The 26,585-nt window shown below is 41.6% G+C and overlaps 1 protein-coding gene across 2 annotated transcripts in view; it reads right to left on the bottom strand.

Annotated features, from left to right (window-relative positions):
• The window catches only part of cacna2d2.L (calcium voltage-gated channel auxiliary subunit alpha2delta 2 L homeolog), a 189,508-nt gene that overhangs the window by 141,778 nt on the left and 21,145 nt on the right, over positions 1-26,585 (bottom strand). For both annotated transcript variants that reach the window (XM_041590779.1, XM_041590780.1), the window contains exon 2: positions 20,262-20,343. In XM_041590779.1, the coding sequence (XP_041446713.1) occupies positions 20,262-20,343 (82 nt within the window). The remainder of the gene's footprint in view (positions 1-20,261; positions 20,344-26,585) is intronic.

Here is a 26,585-nt window from a genome sequence, read left to right as displayed (position 1 = left end):
GAGATGGGAAAGTCTAATTGTACGTTGATTCGTACGATCGGATCTTTGCGTCTGTGGCCAGCTTAAGGAGCACATATTGATGCAACCCTTTCACTGCAGGTTTCTGTCAGCCCCCATTATGATCCAATCATTAGGGTAGACCAGATCATTCCGATTAATGCCAATCAGCTGGGCAAATCAGTTAAAAAGCCACTCCCCCAAATGAGCACATCTTACAGCTTTACTTCACTTCACCTTTGTGAATAACAAAAATTCTGTTCCATTTTCCATAGTTAATGATGGGGGTTTCACCTCGTCCTTAAAGGGTAGAACTACATGGGCGATTTTCGGGGAGCGACCACCTGTTCCGTCACGGCACAAGGAAGCGCAGGCGTCATGTCAGATGTGCCGAATCTCATGTAAGTAATGTAAATGTCGCATGTAGAAGCTGAATTAGTCCAACACAACTGTCGGATGCAAACGCTGCATGTTGTGTCTTCATCCGACAGTCGTGCCATGTCGGATGAAATCAGCTTCTACGTGTGGCATATATATTACCTACATTCGATTTCGTGCATCTGACGTTGGAACCGATGGGCGTGCACTGAAAATTGCCTGTGTAGTTCTACCCTAAAAGTGAATCTAAGACGCGGCGGGAGATTTTCCAGCATTCTTACCTCCCGACACGTCTCTTCGTCTCTGAGGGGGTGTATCCGGCAATGAAGTTAAGTTCTTCAAAAAGATGCCAGTGTCATGACGCAGATCGTTATGATGTTATCATTCGGTGCAAATTTTAATTTTTGGGGCCAAGATTCCCTTTAAAGAGCCAATTCGCCATTTTGTCAGTGCCCAAGCTGGCTTCTGTTTTCAGATCCTGCCTAAGCGTTATTCTGCCTTGACCTTTTTGCCTGTTCTTCGACTACATCTTGCCTATATCCTTGCCGGTTCCTCGTTTTTGGACTTGTTACTTTATTACTCACTACTCCTTGTAGATTCCACAGCAGAAAGCCCAAGGCCCCAAAAGGGCGTTACGGTGAACACATGAAATCCACATGCCAAATGGCTAACTAATTAACTTGCATCTAACAGCATGGCTGTATAGAAACCAACACAGTTTGTAACAAACATCCAAGTCAATGGATTCTTAGTCACATGTACATATTTAGGGATGTCCTTAGTGATAGAACCTGGACCAAGCACTATTATTTACACTCCAATCTGCTATTAATAATACTATTACCCAGAATCCCCTGGCAGAAAAAATTTAATAAATAGGTGTGATTTTAACTCGAAAATAGTAACTCATAGGAACCAACCAGATATTTGTTTCATTCCCCTTAGGGCTCTTACACCAGCATTTCTTGTTGCACTCCACTGCACAGGAACTCATGCGTTAATAGAGCCTGTTCCTTCCAATGCTGTCTGTACCCATGGCACCATGTAGAACTGGCAAACACAGGTGAGGTGCTGCATGTTGAGTCTCACCTACATTCGGCAGATCAGCATGATGGCCCCCAAAAAGAACAGGCTGTTACCTCATAGGTTAATGTGCAGTGGAATGCATAAGAAAGCCACCAAATGGGATAAATGCACGAATAAAGGAACATATGTTAGGGACGTTATTGCAGTTGTCTAATTAGAACTAATGCTGCTGACTGCACTGATTTCTATGCAGACATGTAGAATGCATTTATGTTAATTGCTAATTAACCAAGAGAGCTCTAAACCACTTTCCAGTTTACACTCAATGAGACTTTTCAATGATTTTAACGTTACTTTGAAAGTGTTATTGCTATTAAAAGCAATACATGTCAGACTCTCTAAATTCTCTGCATTCCTGACACTTGGAACAATGTTGAGAGTCAGCTGATGACCAAGCGGAAAAATGACTCCTCTTACACTGTTTCATATATGAGACCCAGGGAACAGGTACTGCTTTCAGTTGATTACATTTACAAACTATTTTAAAACCACTGAAATCTGTAATGGATATGGAAAAATGCATATTTTATTTTGGGTGGGCGACCCCTTTAAAGGAAAACTATACCCCCCAAACAATGTAGCTCATATGTAAAATCCTGCTTCATGTAAATAAACCATTTTCATAATAATATACGTTTCTAGTAGTATGTGCCATTGGGTAATCCTAAATAGAAAATTGCCATTTTAAAAAATAAGGGCCGCCCCCTGGGATCGTAGGATTCACTGTACTCACAAACATACCAACAAACCATACATGTTAGGTCACATGAGCCAATTAACAGACAGAGTTGTGTCTTTTGCTTTCACACTTCTTCCTGTTACAGTTAGAGTTGTAGTATTTCTGGTCAGGTGATCTCTGAGGCAGCACACAGACCATCACGAAATGGTGGCTCAAGGCAAGAGATGTAAAAGGGCAATATTTACTTAAATATATATTCCAGTTTGGTGAGATTCTTTAATATGCCACTTAATATGATATGAACTATCTGTTGCTTAAGTGTTCATTTTGGGGGTATAGTTTTCCTTTAAGCCGTGAGGTGGAAAATGGCTTTCATGTCACTTGCTGCCTAATGATTCCGCAAAATGCGAAACCAACTCAAAGACTTGGGACAGTGTTCCTGTCTTTTACCCTTTACTAACACACGATAACAACAGAGTAAAATTTAACCAAGAATCGTAAAGCTCTGTAATGTCACTAATGTTGATTTTCCATCATTGGAAGCAAAGACCTTTTAGATCGTAAGCTCTTTTGGTTAGGACCCTCTCAACCTCTTGTATTAGTTATTGGTGATATTTTTGTTTTTTCCCTTACGTTTAAAGGTATACACCCACTTATTGTACTATGCTGCAGAATATGTTGATGTTTTATAAATACATGTTATTAATAATAATAATAATAATTATTAATACAGTAGAACCCCAGTTTCATGTTTCCCAGGGGACTGCATCAAAATGGAGTAAGTGTTGGGAAACTAAAACTGAACCCCCATTTTATGTTTTTCAGGGGACCAGGAAAAAAGTATGTCAAATCCGGTGTTAACGTAACTTTTTTCTTCAAGTATTGAAAGGATATAAGCACAGGAGTCCGTTTTACTTCGAGATACAATATTGCAGCGTTAATGTTACACTATGGGGGCATGTGCAAGTCTCTCTGTCAGTCACATACACAACCTAAAGCAATAAGTGATTGGTGCAGGACTGTATAAGGGGCAGACTAATTGGAATTGACCATTTACAGGCAGAAACATGGCAAAATATACATCTGGTTAATATTTTAAACCTCTTTATTTCACTAATAATAACATTCATAGAGGGGAAAAAAAGCAGTTTTTGGGAACATCAGGACAAAATTTTGATGTATAATTCCTGGGAAAACATTACTTAAAATCAGGGAAATGCTCCCATTGAAATGCATTATGAATTGGTGGGACCACAGATAAAAAATTTAAAATGCAGGAAAACTTAAAATCATTAAAACTGAGGTTGTATAACACTGTATAACACTGTATTAAATCTGGCATGTAAAATTGGCAGCGTCAGACTGGGTAGTGTCCCGCCGGCCCAGACCCACTCCCTGCCCTCCTTTCCTTACCTCCCTGGTATGCGTGTGTGTGTGTGCTAGAACCTAAATTTTCAATTTCTGAAAATTTAGGTTCTACTGTAATTAAAGAGTTAGATAATTCCACCATCATCAGCATATTCAATACACTGACTTACAAAGGCAGTACAACTTAATCCATAAGGACCACCTGCAAAACACAGCTCTGGGATGCCTGCCATTTATGTGTCAGTAATCACTGGAGGAAAAAACATTGTTCCAGTAAAATATGTCCCAGGAACCTCAAGCATGTCAGTGGTATTTGCATCTGCATTGTGGGTGCCATAAATGAATCACGGCAACTTGCTAAAATCTTAGGGCTCTAAAGGCTCTTACTGATGAGCGGTTGAAGCTGCGTTCCCCTGCGTTACGTTTTTCTGCGTTCAGCCGCAGGAGAGCGCAGGAATAGACGCATTACGTTTTTTCCAATGGGGCTGTACTCACACAGGCGAGTGTAGGCACTGAACGCAGGAAAAATGCAGCATGTTGCATCTCAACTTGCATTTGGTGCCTACACGTGCCTGTGCGAGTACAGCCCCATTGGAAAAAACGTAATGCGTCTATTCCTGCGCTCCCCTGCGGCTGAACGCAGAAAAACGTAACGCAGGGGAGCGCAGCTTCAACCGCTCGTCAGTAAGAGCCCTTACACACAGGCGGTTTTATCTGCACTTCCCTGCGTTGCACTTTCTTCCGTTCAACCGCAGGAGAGTGCAGGAGTAGGTGCACTCAATTATTGTGAAGGGGGCTGTACTGATGCAGGTGAAATGCGAGATGCTGCGTCCCACCTGCGTTTGGCGCTTGCATGCGCCTGTGTGAGTACAGTACTCTTCACAATAATTGAGTGCGCAACGCAAGGGAACACAGGAAAACCACCCCGTGTGTAAGAGCCCTATTACAGGTATAGGATCCGTTATCTGGAAACCACAAATTAAAGGAAGGCATTTAATCAAACAATTTAAAATTTAAAACAATAGCTTGTACTTGATCCCAAGTAAAATATAATGAATCCATTTTGGAGACAAAATATCCTATTAGGTTTAAATACATAATTGTTAATTCATTTTTTATTAGATTTATGATCTAATTTAAGATAAGATGTAAAATTCCTTATTTTGAAAACCCCATGTCCCGAGCATTATGGATAACAGGTCCCATACCTGTACAGGTATGGGATATATTATCCAGAAAGTTCTGAAATAGTGAAAACCAAATAATTTCCTTTTTCTCTGTAATAATAAAACAGTACCTTGTACTTGATGGTAACTAAGCTGCATAAATGTGTTTAAGAAGCCTCAAGATACAGAGATCCATATGACATAACCCCTTATCCAGATAACCCCAGGTCCCAAGCATTACTGATAATAGATTCCAGACCCATGAATAAATTGAGGCAACCTGCTATAATCTAGTATGTTTATTTAGCTACGAACTAGTGGTGCAGCAAGAGGGGGATGCAGCAACAACCCTTGCGACATAAAACTGAATTAGATTAATTAAAGTAACATTAGACTAGTCTGTGACCAACATACACCTCGTTACTCGCCCCATAAGCTTGGACATGTTAATCAATTAATGCATTTCTTATCCTTGGGGAGTCAATAAGTAACTTTCCGGCACAAGACAAGACAGATGCACACTGCATTAATAGACTCCTGTATAAGGGTGGGATGCCATAACACAAAGTCTATTTAAGGAGGAACTGCCATAATATTTATTTTAAAGATTTTTTTAAGGCAGTTTGCGACTGGTCTTAATTTTTTTTTAAATGTAGGTGTTTATATTATTTGCTTTTCAATTTGCCACAGGAAAATGCAGATGATAAAAAAAAAAGTTTTATTTCTGTATGCAGGATAACGTAAATTCTTTTTAAAAAAAAGTCTCAAAAACGAATCGGAAAACAGGTGTTACTATATCTATGAATTTGCTCTCAATTTACTCAAAAAAGTGCAGTTACGAAAAAAAGTTGTAAAAAAAAAAAACAAAAAAAAAAAGGACCAGGGTTGCACTGGCCCGTCGGGAGACCGGGTAAAATCCTGGTGGACCTCAAAACCTTTTTGTGACGTCATCAGTGGGTCGGCGTGGGTCTATATGTAGAGGGGAGGAGGCAGTTTCTGTTGAGGTGGGTCAGGGTCGGTTCAGGTGCGGCTCGAGTTTTTCTCGACCCACACATCACTAATATATATAGTATAATATATATATATATATATATATATATATATATATATATATATATATATATATATATATATATATATATATATATATATATATATATATATATATATATATATATAGTATAATATATAAAGTCCAATTGACGGGACTCCACAAGGATTTACACAGCAGTATTAATCAAGCACAGTTGAGGTTTATTGTGTCCTACGTTTCAGTTCCACACAGGAACCATTTCCCTGATGAAGGTTCCTGTGCCGAACTGAAACGTAAGACACAATAAACCTCAATTCTGCTTAATTAATACTGCTGTGGAGTGCTGTCATTTGAACTTTGTCTACTTAATAAAGGCCTGGCACCCAGTTTTTTTGTTGGAACTTTTGTGCCGTCCATTCTGTTTGTTTAAGATAGCAGCTGCCATATTCACTTGGTGTGACATCACTTCCTGCCTGAGTTTCCCATCTCAGACATAGCTCTGGGCTAACTGAGCATGCTCAAGCCCTGCCCTGGAGGTTTATGCTGAAAACAGGAAGTCTGATACAGAAGCCCATGTGTACACAATAGAAGAAATGCTGTGTTTCTTTTGGCAGAGGGCTCAGAGCAGCATTACTTTGAGGGTTTACTGGTGTATTTATATAGACCTTTCTGATAAAGCTTACATAATTTTAGCCTTTCCGTCTCCTTTACAGGTATAGTTCAGCAAGAGCTGAAGAGCCACGTATTAGAGTCCTGCAGCGGGTCGGGTACCCGCGGGCTACCTGCAAAAATCTGCGGTACCCTGCGGGTCGGCGGTTTTGCAGGTTTGCGGGTCTTCTCAATAGTAATATTTACTCATTTTTTCTGGTCATGTCTACTTCCGATGATGTCACTTCCGGTTTACAATGACAGCACTTCCTGATTCTTGATGGTTAGCGGGTCGTGGGTCCGGGTTCTGGATAAGGCACTTGCACGTAGGGTCGGGTAGCGGTTCCAAGCGGGTAAGAATGCGGGTTGCGGATTGCAGGTTGCGGGTAAGGGTTGGGAATGGGTCCCAAAAAATGGACCCACGCAGGACTCTACCACATATTTCCAATCCCCAAAGCTGTGAAATTTTCCAAGCAGAGCAGAAGGCTAGAACATAGCAGAGCCTGCCTACCATTTGTTTTTGCTATCACCCTACAGTTCATGTTCAGTTGCTAGGAAGCCAGTAATTTTGAAACACTAACCAGTTGAATAAGATGTTCCCTTCTTATTTTTTTTTTTTACATCTCCGGCTCCAGCACTTAAGTGGTCGCCTGGAATTTGCATGCCTCGCACTAATCGGAGAGCTGCTATTTATGTGTCACAGATTAGAAAGTGTTGGATAAATTTAGCTGCCCACCTGCAAGTCACGTGAGCTGGGAGAGAGCGGGAAGGGTGGCATATGCATCATCCAAGCGCATGGCATGCCTTCATTGCCAGTCAGAGTGCCAACCACAATGTGCTTGAAATCAGGGAGGTTTTCATTTCCCCCCACACAGCATCATAGTTAATTTCGGAAGCACCAATCTGTTTCCTCTCTAAAACTGATTCCAACTCCAAAGTCCGCAAATAGCACAGAGTTCATTCAGCACTGCTCCTTTTAAGGCTCCAGCCCCCAGAGAGCACAGATCCCATTCCATACTTTACCCTGTGCTACATATATAGTATTCATATTGTATCACTGAGACCATTCATCTTCCACGAGCAGATGGTTACCCCTCAACCCCTTTTTCTTCTGTCTTTTCCTGTTGAAGGGACATTATACACATTGTGTTCCCTTTGTAGTTGTCAGACGGAAAATAAATAGATGGTTTAGGAATTTGCTTTTGTTGTGGACAGTAGTGTTAGCACTTTACCAGGCTGTTTGGTCATAATGTTTCGTATTACATCCACTATAGCCCCCCTTTATGGGTAACAGTTATAATAAATAGCCAAAAGAGTGGGTGGTCTAATGTCAGATGAGGTTGCTGCTAGCTAAATTGGGTTATAAATGGACAATAAGTGATGTGCAGATCTGAATTTTCTAACCTTAGCCCACCCCTTCTCAACTCAGGTCCAGCCCATCTCAAGGTTGAGAAGGGACTTTACATACATCCAACACACCTTCTATGGTGGCATTAGAGATACTATCAGAGGAGGGCAGAGTTGGTACAACACTATTCCACAAAGGATTGGAAGGGAATAGGGAGACCTCTACAAGGGCTTCAGGTTGGGTGGAAAGGTGGAAGTCAGTGGCATAACTACAAGATACTGAGCCCCCAGCAATTACTTTTAGGCCCGCCAACATATCCAGAGGTTCTCCTGTCTTACCAATATATATATATTTGATATGCTTGTTAATTAGAGCCTTATGGGTCCCCTATACCTCCTGGGCACTCCTGCAGCAACAGGGTCTGTAGTTACACCCTTGGTGTGTGACACTATGGAGTAGCTGCAGAGCACAGTAACTTTGAGGTCCATAGTGACCCCCACCCAACCCAATCCTTACCTGACCCATGAGTAATCCTGTGATTCCCGAAGGTATTCCAATCCTTATGCAAGCTTAAGCCCCAACATACCTGACCTATGAGTAGCCATGTGATTTCTGGAGGTATACCAATCCTTATGCAAGCTTACCTGACCCATGAGTAACCATGTGATTTCCGGAGGTATTCCAATCCTTATGCAAACTTCAGCCCCAACATACCTGACCCATAAGTAACCCTGTGATTCCCAGAGGTATCGCGCCAGCCCATGTACCACTAGAGTCATAGCATAGAACCATGCCAGCATATCTACTTCTTTGTACAGGTATGGGACCCGTTATCCGGAAACCTGTTATCCAGAAAGCTCTGCATTACAGAAAGGCTGTCTCCCACAGACTCCATTTTATCCAAATGATCCAAATTTAGAAAAATTTAAAAATTTTGGGTTTATTTAATGTTTACATGATTTTCTAGTAGATTTAAGGTCCCAAGCATTCTGTATAATACCCATACCTATACTAAGCACAATTCAACTGGAAAATGTGGGGGGCTTATAGTTTTAAAAATTCTGCATTATTTATAGAAAGCATGATAATTTTATTCAAAAGTACATGTTGTACATTAACTTCCTCTCTGCTGGGTTTTCCTTCCCAAAGAATGCGTATTATCTAAGGCTCCAATGAAAACAATGAACCAGAGACTCAGTGGGGGTGTCTTTACATATGAAACAAAATGTGTACCACAGGGAAGCAGCTAAGAAATGTATAACTCACAAGACCAGGATTTCTGCAGCATAGAAAATACTTTTACATTTAATGACCAGGCATGTCAATTTAAAGGACAAGGAAAAGCAAAAAAATAAAATCCCATTTTTACTTTCTTTGATGAAAAAGAAACCTTTCTCCAATATACTTTGATTAAAAAATGTGTAACGTTTTTATAGGAAACCTGACTGTATACAGTGAAATTCTCCCTTCATTTACTGCTGTGGATAAGCATTGTCAGATGGTCCCTAACTGCTGAGCAGGGAAACAATCATACTTATGAACAGCAGGGGGAGCCCCCGCCTTACTTCCCAGCCATGCAGAACCCAAGCAGCTTTGTTTATAAGCAGTCCAGACCACACTGAGCATGTGCACAGTCTTAGTCTTGCAAAGATGTTTAAAAAAGATGGTGTCCCCCTGTAGCCAACTTTGAAAACATAAATTATTTATTTGATTAGGTTTTGTGGTGCAGTAAGTTCATGCTTATATTTAGTATACAAAATACAGCATTTGTAGCCTTATTCTATTTTAGACTTTCCTTGTCTTTTAATGAATTCATTTTCATGATTTTGCAGAACTAATCCTTTAACCTCTCCAAAAACACGTGTCCACACCTACCATCGTAAGGTTTAAATGCCTTTTGTTTTTTATCCAGTGCCATATCTACACCAGCTGTAGCATCACCAAAGTCATCATCCTAAATCACAGCGATACTCGCCATTTATCCCTATTATTGCTGTGTTCCTCCACTCTAACCGCGATAAATAGAGAATTCTAATTCAGTCCTGGCTCCATCCATCACACGTCTCTGAATTCACTTCATAACAAAGCTCATTAAATCCTTTACCACACATAGAGAAACCAGAGCATTAATATTCTGGATGTTACCACATTGTTAGCTACCTAATGTTACTCATGAAATGCCATCACCTTGTACAATAGTTTCCAAGATGCAGAACATCACTTGGCGAGGATCATTTACCAAGAGGGTACAGAGCTAATAATCATCTTATCATGTTTCCCGCAGACACCAGGGTGCAGAAAAGACCTGGGTGGGGAGATACGACGGAGTGCCCACACTATTGCTGCTGTATAACACAAATGTATGCAATGAGGGTGTCATTGGGCAACATTATCAGGGTAGGCTCTAAAGGTAGTGGCGCATAGAAAGATTTGTCACACGTGATTTTTTATGACCGGAAAAAAATCTCCCGAAAATCATTGCAAATCATTGAAATCGCTGGTGATATGCCCAACCTATTGCTAAATTTCCCTAAGATTCCTCCGGGGCCAATCCTTTGAGATTTAGCAATAAGTTGGGCATCCCGTCAGCGATTTCAATGATTGGCAATGGAGAGGCATTTTCTGGAGATTTGACGCTCGCAGCCATGCATAAAAAATGTCAGGCGACAAATCTTTCCATGTGCCGCTACCCTAAGGATGAAGACACGCAGCACTACTGGTAGCAGTTACAGTACTTGTTTTGGCTACAAAATACCCTGCCATAGACAATACTGAGAATTGCCTCTACTAAAACACATGTAGTGCCTTAGCAAAGCCAATTATCACTATTGTCTATTTTGTAGCCATGACAAGTAGCTGCAACTAGTAGCTCTGGGTGTCTTCACTAAATGTACATTAAAAAGTGGGTGCAAGTAAGGTAAAGTGGGAGGGAAATGCTCGTAATTGACTTTCATGCTGGACTATACCAATGTAATCAGGGCTCAGGACCATGGAAAGGCAAATGCAAAACCACCCATTCAGAATTTCAGGGGCAGCACATGCCACCCAGCTGCATCCAAATTAAATATGAGCACTGGAGATCTCCAGTGCTGGACCAGTTAGACGCACGCATGGAGAGGACGGGGATTGGATGGGGACAGGGAGGGGATGGGGAGGAAAAGAGGATAGGAAGGGGACAGGATGGGGAAGGGGTGGGGCAACTAGTGGAGCAGGCCTAGGGGCATCTGGTTAGTATGTCCGGATCTGCACCCAACACACTAAATAAAGCTCTAAAATGTGTGCCGGTCTATCACCCCATAGCAATCAATACTGGTCACCTATTTGAAAGTAAATCTAGTTGTGGGATACTAGACCCAATGCAAACTCTTGTGTTACTCTAGTCTCCAGATCACACAGGCCACACTGTTTATTTGTAATAGTTCTGCATTACTTTCACAACATGCATACATAAGCAAGTCCCAGCAGGAGCAGCATCAGACTGGGGTATCCTGTCAACCAGGACCCCCTTGTGACCTGTGCCCCTCTCTCCTGCAGCATCACATACCTTATACTTGTACCCCCTTCCTGATCCTTAACTGCTGCGGACAAGCGGTTGTAAATGGGGGGGGGTAGCTTTGGCAGGATCCACGGGAAGCAGGTCTGGGTTGGTGAGCCCCAGTTTTTCCCAGTATCCCGCTGGCCCAGTCCAACTCTATGAAGGCGCCACAAATTACCACTGCATGATGATACATTTTAGCCTAAGCAATATTGGCATAAGAGCAGTTGGCCTAAGCCAGACCCTTACAGCAGTGGGGATGCTTGGTTGGGGAATGAAATACCATTGAGAGAGATATTATGAAGATTTATAGCAAGAGGCACCCTGTAGTTAGGCAGTAATTGGTAGCTAGCAGGCCTCCAGATGTTGCTAAAATAAAGCTGAAGGACACACGTGGCATGCTGGGAGTTGTAGTTCAAGAACACCTGAAGGGCTGCTGGTTATCCATGACCTAGTTAAAGGCAGAACCCCCAGTGCAGAAAATAACTAACTTCCTGCATCCCAAGGAAATCTAAACCAAAAGGATGAACCAAACATACTGTATATACAAACAGGAACCAAATTTAAAAAGACAAAGCAGAGCTAAATAGGAGAGACAACGCATTCATGCCCCTTAATAAACAAGACCTATTTATCTAATTTGCTCCTGTCGGAAACACTAGGGACTGCAGACGATGAGCAAATTAGCCTGTAAGCTGGAGGGTAATATCTCCCAGTCCTTGGTGCTATATAACTGTGGAGGTGACTGATATTCGGCACATTTGGCTGTTCAAAGATGATATGCTCTTCTCCCCATTCATAACCAGCACGAGTGCATTAAATCACTCTAATAGCCATGATGTATTTAACCCTATTAGGCCTGGAAGGCGCTCAATGAGATGCTGATAGATATGCAGCCCAGGGACGAGCAGTTATCTCAGCGAGCACCTCAATCTGTCCAATAAGTGAACCTTATCAGCCAATCACAGCTTGCAGCTAGTCTGATTAATGGCATGTCCGCAAGGAGCCGCAGACTCAGAACAAATCTGCCAAGGCCTGGACAGATTACACAGTCACAGACCAGCAACATGACAGTATAATACAATTCCGAGGAGGAGCAGGCGCAGCCCACAACCACTTCGGATAAAGGGCATAGCTGGGAGATTGGCAGTGCACCCCGGATAGGCAATGAAAAAGAGAAGGAGACGTTAGATCCACCACAATCTGGGAATATGGCAGGCAGGTGCTGAGCTAAAATATGGCAGGAGGAAGAATGGTAGTAACTGTAAATGAAGGAGAATATGTTGCAAATATGTTGCGAATGTGTTGCGCAAAATGTTGTGCAATATGTTAGCACTCTAAAAAAACTTGATAATAATAAAAATAGTAATAACATTGCATTGGCACTACAACAACATGCCATGCCATGCCAAAGGTGCAGAACATTAAAGGGGTGGTTCACCTTTAAGTTAACTTTTAGTATGTTATAGAATGGCTAATTCTGAGCAACTCTTCAATTGGCCTTCATTTTTTATAGTTTTTGAATTATTTCCCTTCGTCTTCTGATTCTTTCTTCTTTTTTGCCTTGCTGAACATCTTTCCACGTGTTGCCAATGGTGAACCCATTTACAGCACAGAAACCCAGCAACTCTACATAAAGCTATGATATCTGATATACCATAGCCATCTACCAGCCTAACCTTCTGCATAAATGCAGACATGTTCCAGGAACAGACAGACTCATTGCATCTGCCATATATCACCCATCAGCTGAATTGTTGAAAGTTATGGTTATTAAAGCTGCATACCCTTGCTCTAGAACCTTCACATATAGCTAAGTACATGTATGGAATATGTAGAGGGTAGAGAAGGCTCAGGGAATAAGCAATTACTACACGTGGTGCCTTGCTGAAAAACGCGCATGGAAAGCAACAGTTTGCCGAGTTTTATCTCTAAGACTCTTTCTGAAAAAAGTCAATGCGACTAAGCAAGGATAAATCTCAACATGCGACCTTCCCCTTAGGTGGGGGTACAGAGATTTCAGCACAGCACGGAAGGTACATTCTTCTCAAATGAACAGGGGATATGGCAGAATATGTCCTTGTGCAAATCAGGAAAGTGAATGCTATCAATCTTGCCTGCTTGATATCCTTGAGCAAACTGGGCATCATTCTCTGGTCCAGGTGTTTATTTATTGTTCTTACAAACCCACAATACCCAGAACTAAGAGCTGCTCCAAACTGGGGTCTGACAATGAGCTATGAAAGCCTGTACTGATCTGGAATAACTTGGCATTCCCGGCACACCACACATTAGCATGTATCTCAGCCCTGCAACCTAAATTATCCTGATGCTTATTGCAGCTGTCCTGAATAGCAGTGCCACGGCCAAGACTTCGGGTAATGCAAGCACTAATCCTTCTATTCTAAGGTACAAGCCATTAAGGAAAAAATACCTGACTGTATCTGTGAAGGCCAAATATAAGGTGCTTTCCCTAAAAGCAAGAGCAACTCAACACATCTCACAAATAAACTGCCATGTAAAAAGGAAAATATCAGTTGTGCAGCTCACAAATTATTACCTGCTCTTCCCAAAACTATTTTATCTGCTCCGAATGTATATCTAGGGATTGTGCAACAAAGACACCAGTAAATTATATGGGCTGGAATATTTGGAGCAGAGGATAATTAGTAATCTTTAACTTTAGGATTGCTGTACGGGTATGGAATCAGTTATCTGGAAACCCGTTATTCAGAAAGCTTATTGGACGCAAAATTAGTCTATTGATTTTATTTAAAATGTACATGATTTTCTAGTAGACTTAAGGTCCCAATCATTCTGGATAACAGGTCCCATACCTGTACTACGCATAATTCAGCTGGAAAAAGTGGGGGCTTACACTTTTAAAAATTCTGCATCATTTCTAGAGAGCATGATAATTTTATTCAAAAATACATGTTAACTTCCTCTCTGTTGGGGTTTCCTTCCCAATGAATGCGTATTATGAAGGTATGAAGATCCAAATTACAGAAACATCCATTATCCAGAAAACCCCAGGCCCCAAGCATTCTGAATAACAGGTCTGTACTACAGTATCTTCACATCCAGTGGTTGTTGGCCTGTGGTTGCTGACCTTACTAGAGGTGGGGACCAGTTCAAGAAAGACATTGCGAAGTCCCTTGTTATAATGACTGATGAATCTATGGTCCTTCCATTGTTGTTGAACTTCAACTCGCAACAACCCAAGATGGCTTTGGCTGTCAGAAGATGCTGGAATTAGTATTCTGCAATTGACTGAAGATTAAAGATTGGTCAATAAGTATATTCAATTTTACAATCTCATTCCATGCTACTATTGCTTCTAATATAATGTGCAAACAGGTGCTACACGGTCTCCAAACACTACTTGTAGTGTTGGGTGCACATTATAAAAGCCTTCTGCTGAGGGTAAATATTTGTCAAACGGAAACGAATCCAGCAGCACTCCAAAATCAGTGGAAAGGCCCTTTATCAAGCCTACTAAACCTTCTGTTTCCAGATCTGTTATATGCTAGTTTATGTCCACTGCTACTATAGGTGCTGTTATAATATTATCTCCACCTCCTTTATAGTCACTGCTGTGCCAATGCTAATATCATCATTGCCACTATAAGTTCTGCTGTGATGTTATTCCGCTTGCCATTTAGGGTGTTGTGTAGTTATCTCCATTATTAGTTATATATTTATTCAATTGCCATTATAACTGCTGATGTACTATTATATCCATTGCCACTATAGGTGCTGCAGCTCTGATATACCCATTGCTACTATAGTGCTACTGTTCTATATCCCCAGTGCAATTACATTTTTTTCCAACTGTCACTTTAAGCTCTGCAGTGGTATTCTCACCATTGCAACTAGAATTGCTGCTGTGCTTTTATCCCCACTGCTACTATAGTTGTAGCTGAACCATTATGCCTATTGGCAGTTATAAAAATTATAGTCAGTGCTATTATTCCCACTGCCACTAAAAGTGCTGCTGTGCTATAACCCAACTGCTACTATAGATGCTGCTACTAGGTGTCGCTGAACCATTATTCTTATTGGTACTATAGGTGCTGCTCTACTATTATTCCCACTGCCATTATAGGCATTTCTGTGCTGTTATCTCACTATTACTATAAATGCTGCTGTGTTATTATCCCGACTGCCACTATAGATTCTGCTGTGCTACTATCCCCATTGACATTTACGTGCTGCTCTACTATTATACCAACTGCCACTATAGTCATTGCTGTCTTAATCACAGCATTGCTGCTAAAAGTGCTGTTATCCCCACTTTTTATATAGATTGTGTGCTATTATTCCCACATCAATAGAGGCACTGCTATAGGTGCTGTTCACATTGCGACTATAGGTGCTGCTATGCTGTTATTCCCACTGCTACTATAGATGCTGCTGTGCACCCTATACAATCAAAGGCTGCATATGTGGCTACTTAGCTTTATCAACTGCTACTCTCCAGTGCCAAAAGCAACTGGCCCTGCTTTGAGCCCCCCGTTAGACAGATAGCTCTAGTTGTTTGGTGATGAAAAACATCATTTCAGAAAAGTAATCCAATGAAATGAAAAAAAAGCAGGTATTGTACCAAGGAACATATTGAAAAGAGGGAGCAGATTCATATTCCACCATCAAATTATAAGTCTTCTCTGCATCTGCTGGTCATCAGCTTGTCACAGCAGAGTGCTCACCCCTAAGGACACTATTTTGCAGGAAGCTGGGCTGCAGAACGAGTGATTTACTATTAATCGGTGGCTTAGACAAGACCCCCCCCACCCCACCCTCTTTCACCCAGAAGAGGGACCTCCAGGGATATGAAATCCAATCAAGATCCGTCGCTGTCCCGGTGAAGCTTGCAGCCCAATACTGGGCGCAGATTGCTGAGAAATCCGCTGCTGGCGCATCGCGCACATTAATCACCACCTGGGGGGACAGGCCGCACCAGCTTCATTTGTCACAACCCGCTCTGCATAAGTTATTATAGGCACATTAGCATCTCATCTGCATGTTATTAGGGCACGGAACGTTGCAAGTTTGTGGGCTGTGAGCAGGATCAGTACATACGTCCTGCCATCGCAGCGAGAAAGGTCAGCAGCTGCGCCAGACACGCAACATCATTACACATCTGTCAGCTTTAAATAAAAACCCCTCAAAACTGCCATTGCTAATGGAGTCATTGCATACACTGTACAGACACATTACACGTATTGCAGCCTTCTGCTCCTGCACGCTCCTCTCTGCTTCGCTCCACGTAATCGGTTGGCAAAGCTACTCTTGCATTTTATAATGAATGCACATTATTACTCCTTTCCCTGAGTATCTGAAGTCTTCATGCAACATAATATGTTCAATGGGGGGGGGGGGTAAAGTAACTGAAACCCCTTGGCCAGAAAAAGTCTGAATACAGAGGTTCCAAAATGTCTATCTTTAAGCTTCTGAAAACCGAAGCCTTCTTGGTCCGGCCGGTAAAAATGAGGCCTGCTGCCACCCAACATGGTCAGATACAGTACCCAAATCATTTAAAGTTTTCTAAGCTATGCCTTATACATGTCTGCCAAATGGTGTACTTAAAGGGGAACTCTGGTTTCCAAACCAAAATTTGATAAAGAGGCCCACATAACACAGAAACCCCTATATATCCATCACAGTTACCTGTTTGTTCAAGAAACTATGAATAAATGCAATTCTTAGCTGAAATCCAGCTGTTTAACAGTTCTTCTCTTTCTGCATCATTTGAAATCCTGGCAGGGAAGGAGGGACTAAAACACTGATGTTACAAATTGTAACAACTTCTCCACAGCTTACAGACAGCATGAAGGAACTACATAACCCACAATGCATTGCCCTATGATGTTCCATTCCTTATTGAATTCATGTGTGCAGGGAATTGTGGGTAGGGTCGGACTGGGGGGCCTTGGGCCCACCGGGACTGCTGTCCAGGGCCCCCCTCCAGACCCCCTTGCCCCACTATAATTGTGGCGCAGTTGTTAAAATGGAGCCACACAGCGAGCATGCGCGAAGTGCGCTGAGCGGGGCCGCATATTGATTTTTTTTTAGGAAGGCCCAGGAAATTGGCAGAGGGGTCTGGCCCGGCGCGGGCCCATTAGGGTCGGGCCCACCGGGTTTTTTCCCGGTCTCCCACTGATTGTGGGGTTTGGAGGATGCAGGCTGAGGACAGATGGCTGCTGATACAAAGTAACAGTAGTCAGCCAGCTCAGCAAAGTAGTCAGACAGATCAGCAAGAGAGCAGGGGGCTAGGCTTAGGGAACTGATCCAATCCATTAAAAATCATGAAAAGTCTGCATATTTTTCAATTGATATATACTGCAAAGTTGCTTGAAATTATGTTTACTTTTCAAAAAGTTTTTAGTTATGTTTGTGTGGAGTTCCCCTTTAAGAGGTATTTCTTTTCCGACAATGTTTTATTATCACGTATTAGGCTACGAATGTTAACTGTTACAGTTTGTTGTATTAACTGAAGACTTTTCACAATGACTTGCAGAGGCCTTTAGTAGGCCAGATATAAACATTGTAACATAAAAATAAAAGTCAATAAAAATATTGTTACAAAAAAATGATGCCTGTCGCTAATGTTATTAATAGGCAAAAAATAAAAAAATAAAATAAGAAGCCATGTATTTTTTTTCTAGAAAAGGTGGCAACCCTCACTGAGTGTTCTGGGAGTTGTAGGTCAACACCTACTGTACCACTGGCAACCTAGCATCCAGACTCCCCTGCACAGCCAATGTTTTCCTTGTCTGGTGAGGTTGGCATGGACAGAGAAACATTGTCACACGTACACTACCATTAGTGGGCTGGACTAAACCATCATGGCCGAAGTATATAGATAGCACACAGTGGTTGTGATCTATTACTGTACTTTAGTGCATATGGCTCCCATAGATCATGTAGATCTATCCAAACAACAAATCACCATACCCAGATATAATCTCCACTAAATTCATTCTGTAATCTGTAAAACTGTCCCCTAAAATGCCCAGCTACCAACATGTTTTGGGGTATAAGTTGAACCTGATGGGCATCTCCCCTTTTCAACATATTTAACTATATGTAACTGTATTTGGAATTTATGTTTTGTACTCCTGTCCCCCAGACAACATATGCAACAATAAATATTAATCTTGGGTCTCCAGATGCTGTTGCAGTACAACTCCCAGCATCCTAAAACATTCTCATGGGTTGAAGCATGCTGGAATTTGTAGTTCAGCCACATCTTGGGACCAGGGTAAAGGAATTTGTAATATGCATCATCCCATAGCTTCATTATCATTTGGTGAGATATTCAGTGCAGGGTTTTAGTGCAACATTAAGATGTTAATTATAATAACAACGTATCATTGACATTATCCAGTGGAGCCCAGTGCACAGCGCAGGCATGGTACTGATACATTATTCACGAGAGACATCCTTGTTATGCAAATCCTCTAAAAGAACAACATTTTTCAGCGGTCATGGAGAGGTGGGAGCATTCTGTCCATAAGAAAGAAGAGGTTAAGAGTATAAAATAGAGAGGCAACCAATGATGTTGCTTGGGCACATACCCAGCCAGGCTCCCATAGCAAATTCCCCAAGTAGTATCGCAGCTGACTCTTTATTGAATACATACTTCTCAAATGCCCCAGCACTTTGAAGTGCAATTTGTTCTAAATATATATGCCACAATCGCTTTCTTTACTTTTAAAGGTAAAGTAAACCTTTAAAAAAAAATTAAAATTGCTCAATCTTGGCAGGCTGCAGACAGTGGGGGTCATTTATAAAGCACATATTTATTCACAAAGCGTTGTATTGCCAATATTTTATCCTAAACGCTGAAATATCGCACTGCTGTGCCCGTCTTTCTGCTTTTTGCAAATTCACATTGCGCAAAAATATTCGCAAATGGTTTCGCAGATGAGACTGATGTTTGCGAGGTCGCTGTGGGTGAATATATCGCTGACAGTAACTTAAATTTACAATTTGTGAAAACTGTTTTGTGAATATTTTCTCCAAATGCTAATAGGGTTGCCACCTGCCTGGTACTTTACTGGCCTGGTTGGTAAAAATGATGGTTGATCCCAATGTTATTAATAGGGAAAAAGATAAATAGATCAGAAGGCCGGTATTTTTTTTTTTTCGGAAAAGGTGGCAACCCTAAAAGCAGAGTGTGTGCATAAATATTCACAATTTGTTATTATAGCCTATTGAAAAGCCCTTATGGGCTTTATGGACATTTCTGTTTGCACATTAAACACACTACTCTTAATAAATATAACCATGCGCATGGCAAATATTTTCACTGTGCAAATCATTCTGCGATATACGAAGTTTATAAATGAGCCCCACTATGTCCATTCTGAGACATGCAGCAGCTGGTGGGTGAGGGGGGCAGTGAATCTCCCTCCGATCTATTCAGTATCTACAAGGTTGAGAGTCGAAAACTGGGGGAAAAAATGTAAGATCCACTTGATTGGCAAATTAGTGTATCTTTGCCCAGTTGGCTATCCATGCCCTGGGCCAATAATGAAAGCATACTGTGGTCCTATGGAGACCTGTTTTTTTTTTGCATTTTTCCTGGCAGCAGAGCATGGAGGAAAAGTTCTGGAACACTATTGCACACAGTCTTACAACAAATTGGACACCAGTGGATCTTAAACCAGACTGGCTGGGAAATAATCTCACAGACAGTAAACCGATTTGCAACCCACCCAAAGGGCATGCCCACATTCTGCCACCCATATTAAGATATGATGGGCTTCATGATCCAAAGAAGTGTGTCTGCTTTGCAGGCCTATTCCACAATTTCCCTTAAAACCCACAAATAATGGGGCTGCCCCATGGTTTCAATGCTCCATAAAAGTACTTCATATAAACTAATGCTTCACAGTAACTCAATACAGCCCTGTGTCGCTGCTGTCACCCTACATTGTTTTTAGGGAAAACAAAAACAAAGAAAAGAACAAAGTATACAAAACAAAGAGCACAACTGCTCTTTTTCAAAAACTCACCCCTCGCAGCTGTTGGCTTCCACCAAAAATTCGCATGACTCTGTCAAACTCCTGTTCCAACCTTTTGGCCCAAAACTGCATCCTGTTGAAGATAAACATGGGGGTGAGGTGCAAGAAGACAGAAAGGGCAGCAGAAAAGGAGAGATAATTAAAAGCTAAAGCTACAGTAATTGTAAGAAAACGAGGAGCACCTACTGTAGGTGAACAAAGTAATCCATGAGGCCATTAAAATGTGCGATTGCTACAACCGTGGAGATGCTCTAATACAGTTGGATGTTGCTCTCAGTGGCATCAAAGCATGTGCTTATTTTTTAAATGGCTTGGAGGCAAGTTGCGGTTGCATGAAAATCAGGTGTGCTGCCAAACAGAGGCTCCTGTAGGCTGCCAGTCCATATAGGGGCTATGAAATAGCCTTTATTTGACTCTACCAGGAAAACATGTTATGGTTGTTTTGCTCCCCAACTCTTTTTACATCTAAATGTTGCTCACAAGTAAAAAAAGGTTGGGGACCCCCACTCTAATGTAACTAGAAATGGCTTTGTCCCTGATATGACATGGGGTATGTCATGCAAGTAGGCAATAGGCATTAGTTAGTACTGATTTTAGGATATCCTTCTGCAACCCTGATATTACTGCCACCATCTTGCCTTACTATGTTCTCCATATCTGAGGACCCAGGCTAGTCATCTCCACGCAGACCCCCCTAAAGACAAGTCTGTTCAATGTCAGCAGTCACTTCAAGGGCTAAACGTGTCTTGCAGCAAGTGAAAATATCTGGTTAAATCGTTCTTTCTTCAGTTCGGTGTCACGGTAAGAGGGGAAATAAACAGAAGATATTTCTTTTTATAAGTTTAGTAACCACCGATAACGGCTGTAGGAAAGATAAGAGGCCCCCTGAAGCCTGGGTTTGATTTTTGCGACCTTCAGCAAATATCATTATTTCCATGTGCCTTAGGACATCTGTAATCTCGGAGAGAACCACAAAGTGCCCAAGTAATTTTGTATGCTAGGCTGAAAACCAGCACCAGTACTACATATATATGCACGCCTCTTTCTACACACAAGTACACCCATGCACACACTAAAAAATGGAGGGATTATGCATCATATATCGCCAGGCTTTGCCGTGTAAAAAATGGCGTCAAATTTTTACGAGTTTTTTCTTAGAGTGACTTCCGCCGGAAACAATGTAAAATAACGGAGGCGAATCTGGCGTTCACGTAACATTACACACACCATGTGATATTTTACACAGATTTTTAGACGGTTTTTCCAGCAAATTTCTTTTTACACTGCATAATAAATATAACCCCAAGTGTGACACATTTGCTGGAAATGGAAAACACGTTATTAGAATTTTACGTTATTTTGTTACGGGAGTGTCGTATTTTTTTCCTTTGCTACATCCTTGTGTCCTGTTATCCTGTTCTTATAGTAATTTCTCCTCTTCCCTCTGTTTTTTCGCATTCATTATCCATCCTGCCCCCATACCATCTTCCTTATGCTTCTCTCTTCGCCAAGGTTATGTCTGCAACCATTGCCTATTCAGTTCTGCTCCCTTTCTTCCTCTGTATTCCCTTCTATTGATAGGTATACCAGGGTCATTGAAATAGTTATGCACTGAGGGTCATTTGGATGGACTTTTGCCTTTTTTTTTTTCAACCAAAATTAACTACGTAACTATATAGGAACCACAAGTACAGTTTATTCCTGGAGTTACCCCAGCACTTGCTACATGTCCATATGTGCTGCCACTGGCAGAATAATTTAACTCCTTCATTTCTCATTAGACCCCAACCTGACTGATCTAACCCGATGAAAACTAACTGCTGTGACTGCTATATTGGCTGCTGTATATTCCTGACCATGTCAGACCCTGTCAACGTACGACATAACCCCTGGCATCTACACTGCAGATCATGTTTTGCTCCGTGTATGTGCTTGACATATGTGGAGCAGAACACTATCCCCCCATGAGCATTAGTTTTAACCATGAATCCTGGCTCAGCACTTGCCCAGGTCATGGCACGAGACTTTGAATGGTAATGCCTACAATTCTTGAGTGGTCCCTTTCATTATGGTTTCAGACATATATATATACTGTATATATTGTATGATAAGAATTAGGCAAAGCTCTGCTCTCCAATGTTTGCAGAACTACTACTTTACTGATCTTGTCAGCTCTGTGGCTTGGTGGCTGCTGGGAGTTGTAGTTCTGCATCAACTACAATGTTAAATGAAGGTAGTCCAGTTACAGCTGCTCATTTCACACACACATGCTCCATCCAGACAATACACACTTGTGTGTCCTAACATTCACTGCTGAACACAGGCCTGGTGTGTGTGTGGGGCAATGACAGCTGCAGGACACAGCTATGTTTCAATGGCCTGTGCAAGGGATAAAAGGGCCAGACAAACACAGACGTCCCCATTAAGGAAAAGCTGTTCCAGTCTCATTAAACGCTGAACACAGACCTGTTCTCCTCCGTGCCTCCTTTATCAATGTAAACGAGGACATCAAGCTAAATCAATAGGGTATTATCAGTGCGTAACACCATCGTCTGTGCTACAGGCCATCGCTCAGACCATGTCCCTATCACTCAGCAACTGGGCAAGGGGGCAGTACGTTGTTAACTCCTTCCTGACAGATACGGTCATCCACCAGTTTTCATGCTCATTATTGTATATATAGAAATAACATGATAAACGCAAAACCTGCAGGGTGGCCACCCTATGCTCCCCATAGCTCATGGACAAACTGTATCTATGGGGAGCATAGGGTGGCCACCCTGCAGGTTTTGCATTGATCATACATGTTGTTTTTATATATACCAAAATGTATTAAATGCATGGTTCACCTTTAAAGGGATACTGTCATGGGAAAAAATATTTTTTTCAAAATGAATCAGTTAATAGTGCTGCTCCAGCAAAATTATGCACTGAAATCCATTTCTCAAAAGAGCAAACAGATTTTTTTATATTCAATTTTGAAATCTGACATGGGGCTAGACATATTGTCAATTTCCCAGCTGCCCCAACTCATGTGACTTTGCTCTGATAAACTTCAATCACTCTTTACTGCTGTACTGCAAGTTGGAGTGATATCACCCCCTCCCTTTTCCCCCCCAGTAGCCAAACAAAAGAACAATAGGAAGGTAACCAGATAACAGCTCCCTAACACAAGATAACAGCTTCCTAGTACCTAGATCTGAGAACAGCACTCAATAGTAAAAACCCATGTCCCACTGAGACACATTCAGTTACATTGAGAAGGAAAAACAGCAGCCTGACAGAAAGCATTTATCTTCTAAAGTGCAGGCACACGTAACATGACCAGGGGCAGCTGGGAAATTGACAAAATGTCTAGCCCCATGTCAGATTTTAAAATTGAATATAAAAAAATCTGTTTGCTCTTTTGAGAAATGGATTTCAGTGCAGAATTCTGGAGCTGCACTATTAACTGATTCATTTTGAAAAAAATGTTTTTTCCCATGACAGTATCCCTTTAAAGGTGAACCATCCATTTAATACATTTAAGTAAAAGGAGAAGGAAAGCTACCGAAGCAGCTTATTGCTAATAGATTAGCCACAATAGTGCAAGCTATAACACTATATCTATTATGCAGAATGCTTTACCATACCTGAGTAAACTGCTCTAGAAGCTCTCTTTTTGTTTAGGATAGCAGTTGCCATATTAGCTTGATATTACATAATTTCCTGCCTGAATCTCTCCCTGCTCAATATATGAGCTCTGGGCTCAGATTACAGCAGGGAAGGGAGGAGGGAGAGGGAAAAAGGGAACAAACTGAGCATGCTCAAGCCCTAGCCCTGGAGGTTTATGCTGAAAACAGGAAGTCTGATACAGAAGCCCATGTATACACAATAGAAGGAAAGAAATGCTGTGTTTCTTTTAAAAGAGGGCTCAGCATTACTTTGAGGGTTTATTTGTGTATTTTTATAGACCTTTCTGATAATGCTTACTTCGTTTTAGCCTTTGCTTCTCCTTTAACTTTTAACTTTATAAACTTTCTATTCAGACTCTCTCCTATTCATATTCCAGTCTATTATTCAGTCTATTATTCAAATCAATGCATGGTTGCTAGGCTAATTTGGACCCTAGCAACTAGACTGCTGAAAATACAAACTGGAGAGCTGCTAAATAAAAAGCTCAAAAAACAGAAATGATAAAAAACAAAAACCAATTGCAAATTGTCTCAGAATATCACTCTCTACATCATTCTAAGATAACTCAAAGGTGAACAACCCCTTTAATAAATATGATTTTATAAATTAATTGAGGTTGTGTTTGCAGGACCCAATGCACCACAGACCACCTTAGCAAACTCTATTAGTATTGAAAAACATTTCTTAAGGTTATCAATTTACTCAACTGAATGCCGCCATTTGGATCTTTGGTTCAGTAATATGTAATATTTCCATTGAAACTTTTCATATAGGGCTGTGACCCCAAGTGCAAAAGCTGGAGCTCTTTGCGCTGCCCTAAATCTGGCCTGACACACAGCACCGTATTAGATTCCATCAAGCAGCTATCTAGTCTATGGAAGAGACAGCTTCTGGCTCCTCCCACAGTTGTGACACCGGCGATAGTAGCAAAACGGTGACATTTATTAGAGCAAACCTGGAAATAGCTGACCCAGATATTTAGATGAAACACGTGCTCCATTCTCTCATTAACCCGCTCTGTGCTGGGTGCCGGTGGCTCAGCTTTCATGATGTTAACAAAAAAGAAAAAGCTCTGGTGACATCATGATCTCTTTTCTAGTTAGAATAATGGCTTCTTTCACAGACCGACAGATTGGAAATTACCTGTGAAATATATTTCCCCAGGCGCACAATCGGCAGCCATATAAATTACCCAATTTAATGGCCTTTGGAATTTTTCTACCATTCTTTCTGCTGCCGGGATTCTTATCATGTGTCCCGATTTCATCCAATCCCATTAAAGTGTCTCGGAGACAAACTGCTCCGTAGCAGAGGAGAGACAGGAGTTAAACCACACACATATTCTATGTGACTAATGGAGGAGTCTTGCTATTGGCACGCGGGGTGTTTTGTTTCAAAATGCCCGTCTGCCAGTCACTACTTAATGTCTCTTAAAAGAGCACTTCCTTGCCATGTGGGTGGATATGCCCCTACAAATCTACAAAGCAAAATGAAGCACTTCCATGCCATGTGGGTGAATATGCCCCTACAAATCTACAAAGCAAAATGGAGCACTTCCATGCCATGTGGGTGGATATACCTCTACAAATCTACAAAGCAAAATGAAGCACTTCCATGCCACGTGGGTGAATATGCCCCTGCAAATCTACAAACCAAAATGGAGCACTTCCATGCCATGTGGGTGGATATGCCCCTACAAATCTACAAAGCAAAATGAAGCACTTCCATGCCACGTGGGTGAATATGCCCCTACAAATCTACAAACCAAAACTGAGCACTTCCACGCCATGTGGGTGGATATGCCTCTACAAATCTACAAAGCAAAATGGAGCACTTCCATGCCATGTGGGTGGATATGCCTCTACAAATCTACAAAGCAAAATGGAGCACTTCCATGCCATGTGGGTGGATATGCCCCTACAAATCTACAAAGCAAAATGAAGCACTTCCATGCCACGTGGGTGAATATGCCCCTACAAATCTACAAACCAAAATGGAGCACTTCCATGCCATGTGGGTGGATATGCCCCTACAAATCTACAAACCAAAACTGAGCACTTCCATGCCATGTGGGTGGATATGCCCATACAAATCTACAAAGCAAAATGAAGCACTTCCATGCCTTGTGGATGAATATGCCCCAACAAATCTACAAAGCAAAATGGAGCACTTCCATGCCATGTGGGTGGATATGCCCCTACAGATCTACAAACCAAAACTGAGCACTTACATGCCATGTGGGTGGATATGCCCCTACAAATCTACAAACCAAAATGGAGCATTTCCATGCCATGTGGGTGGATCTGCCTCTACAAATCTACAAAGCAAAATGGAGCACTTCCATGCCATGTGGGTGAATATGCCCCTACAAATCTACAAATCTACAAACCAAAAGGGAGCACTTCCATGCCATGTGGGTGGATATGCCCCTACAAATCTACAAACCAAAAGGGAGCACTTCCATATCATGTGGGTGGATTTAACCCTACAAATCTACAAACCAAAAGGGAGCACTTCCATGCCATGCGGGTGGATATACCCCTACAAATCTACAAACCAAGTGTGTCACTATTTTAGCCATTACATATGCTAGGAGGTAATCTATTCCTCTGGGCTATAGACAGCTATATCAATGTAGAG

This window comes from Xenopus laevis, chromosome 4L (assembly GCF_017654675.1).
Source record: "Xenopus laevis strain J_2021 chromosome 4L, Xenopus_laevis_v10.1, whole genome shotgun sequence".
In the NCBI taxonomy this organism is placed as follows: domain Eukaryota; kingdom Metazoa; phylum Chordata; class Amphibia; order Anura; family Pipidae; genus Xenopus; species Xenopus laevis.
This window is presented reverse-complemented; position numbering and strand designations above follow the sequence as displayed.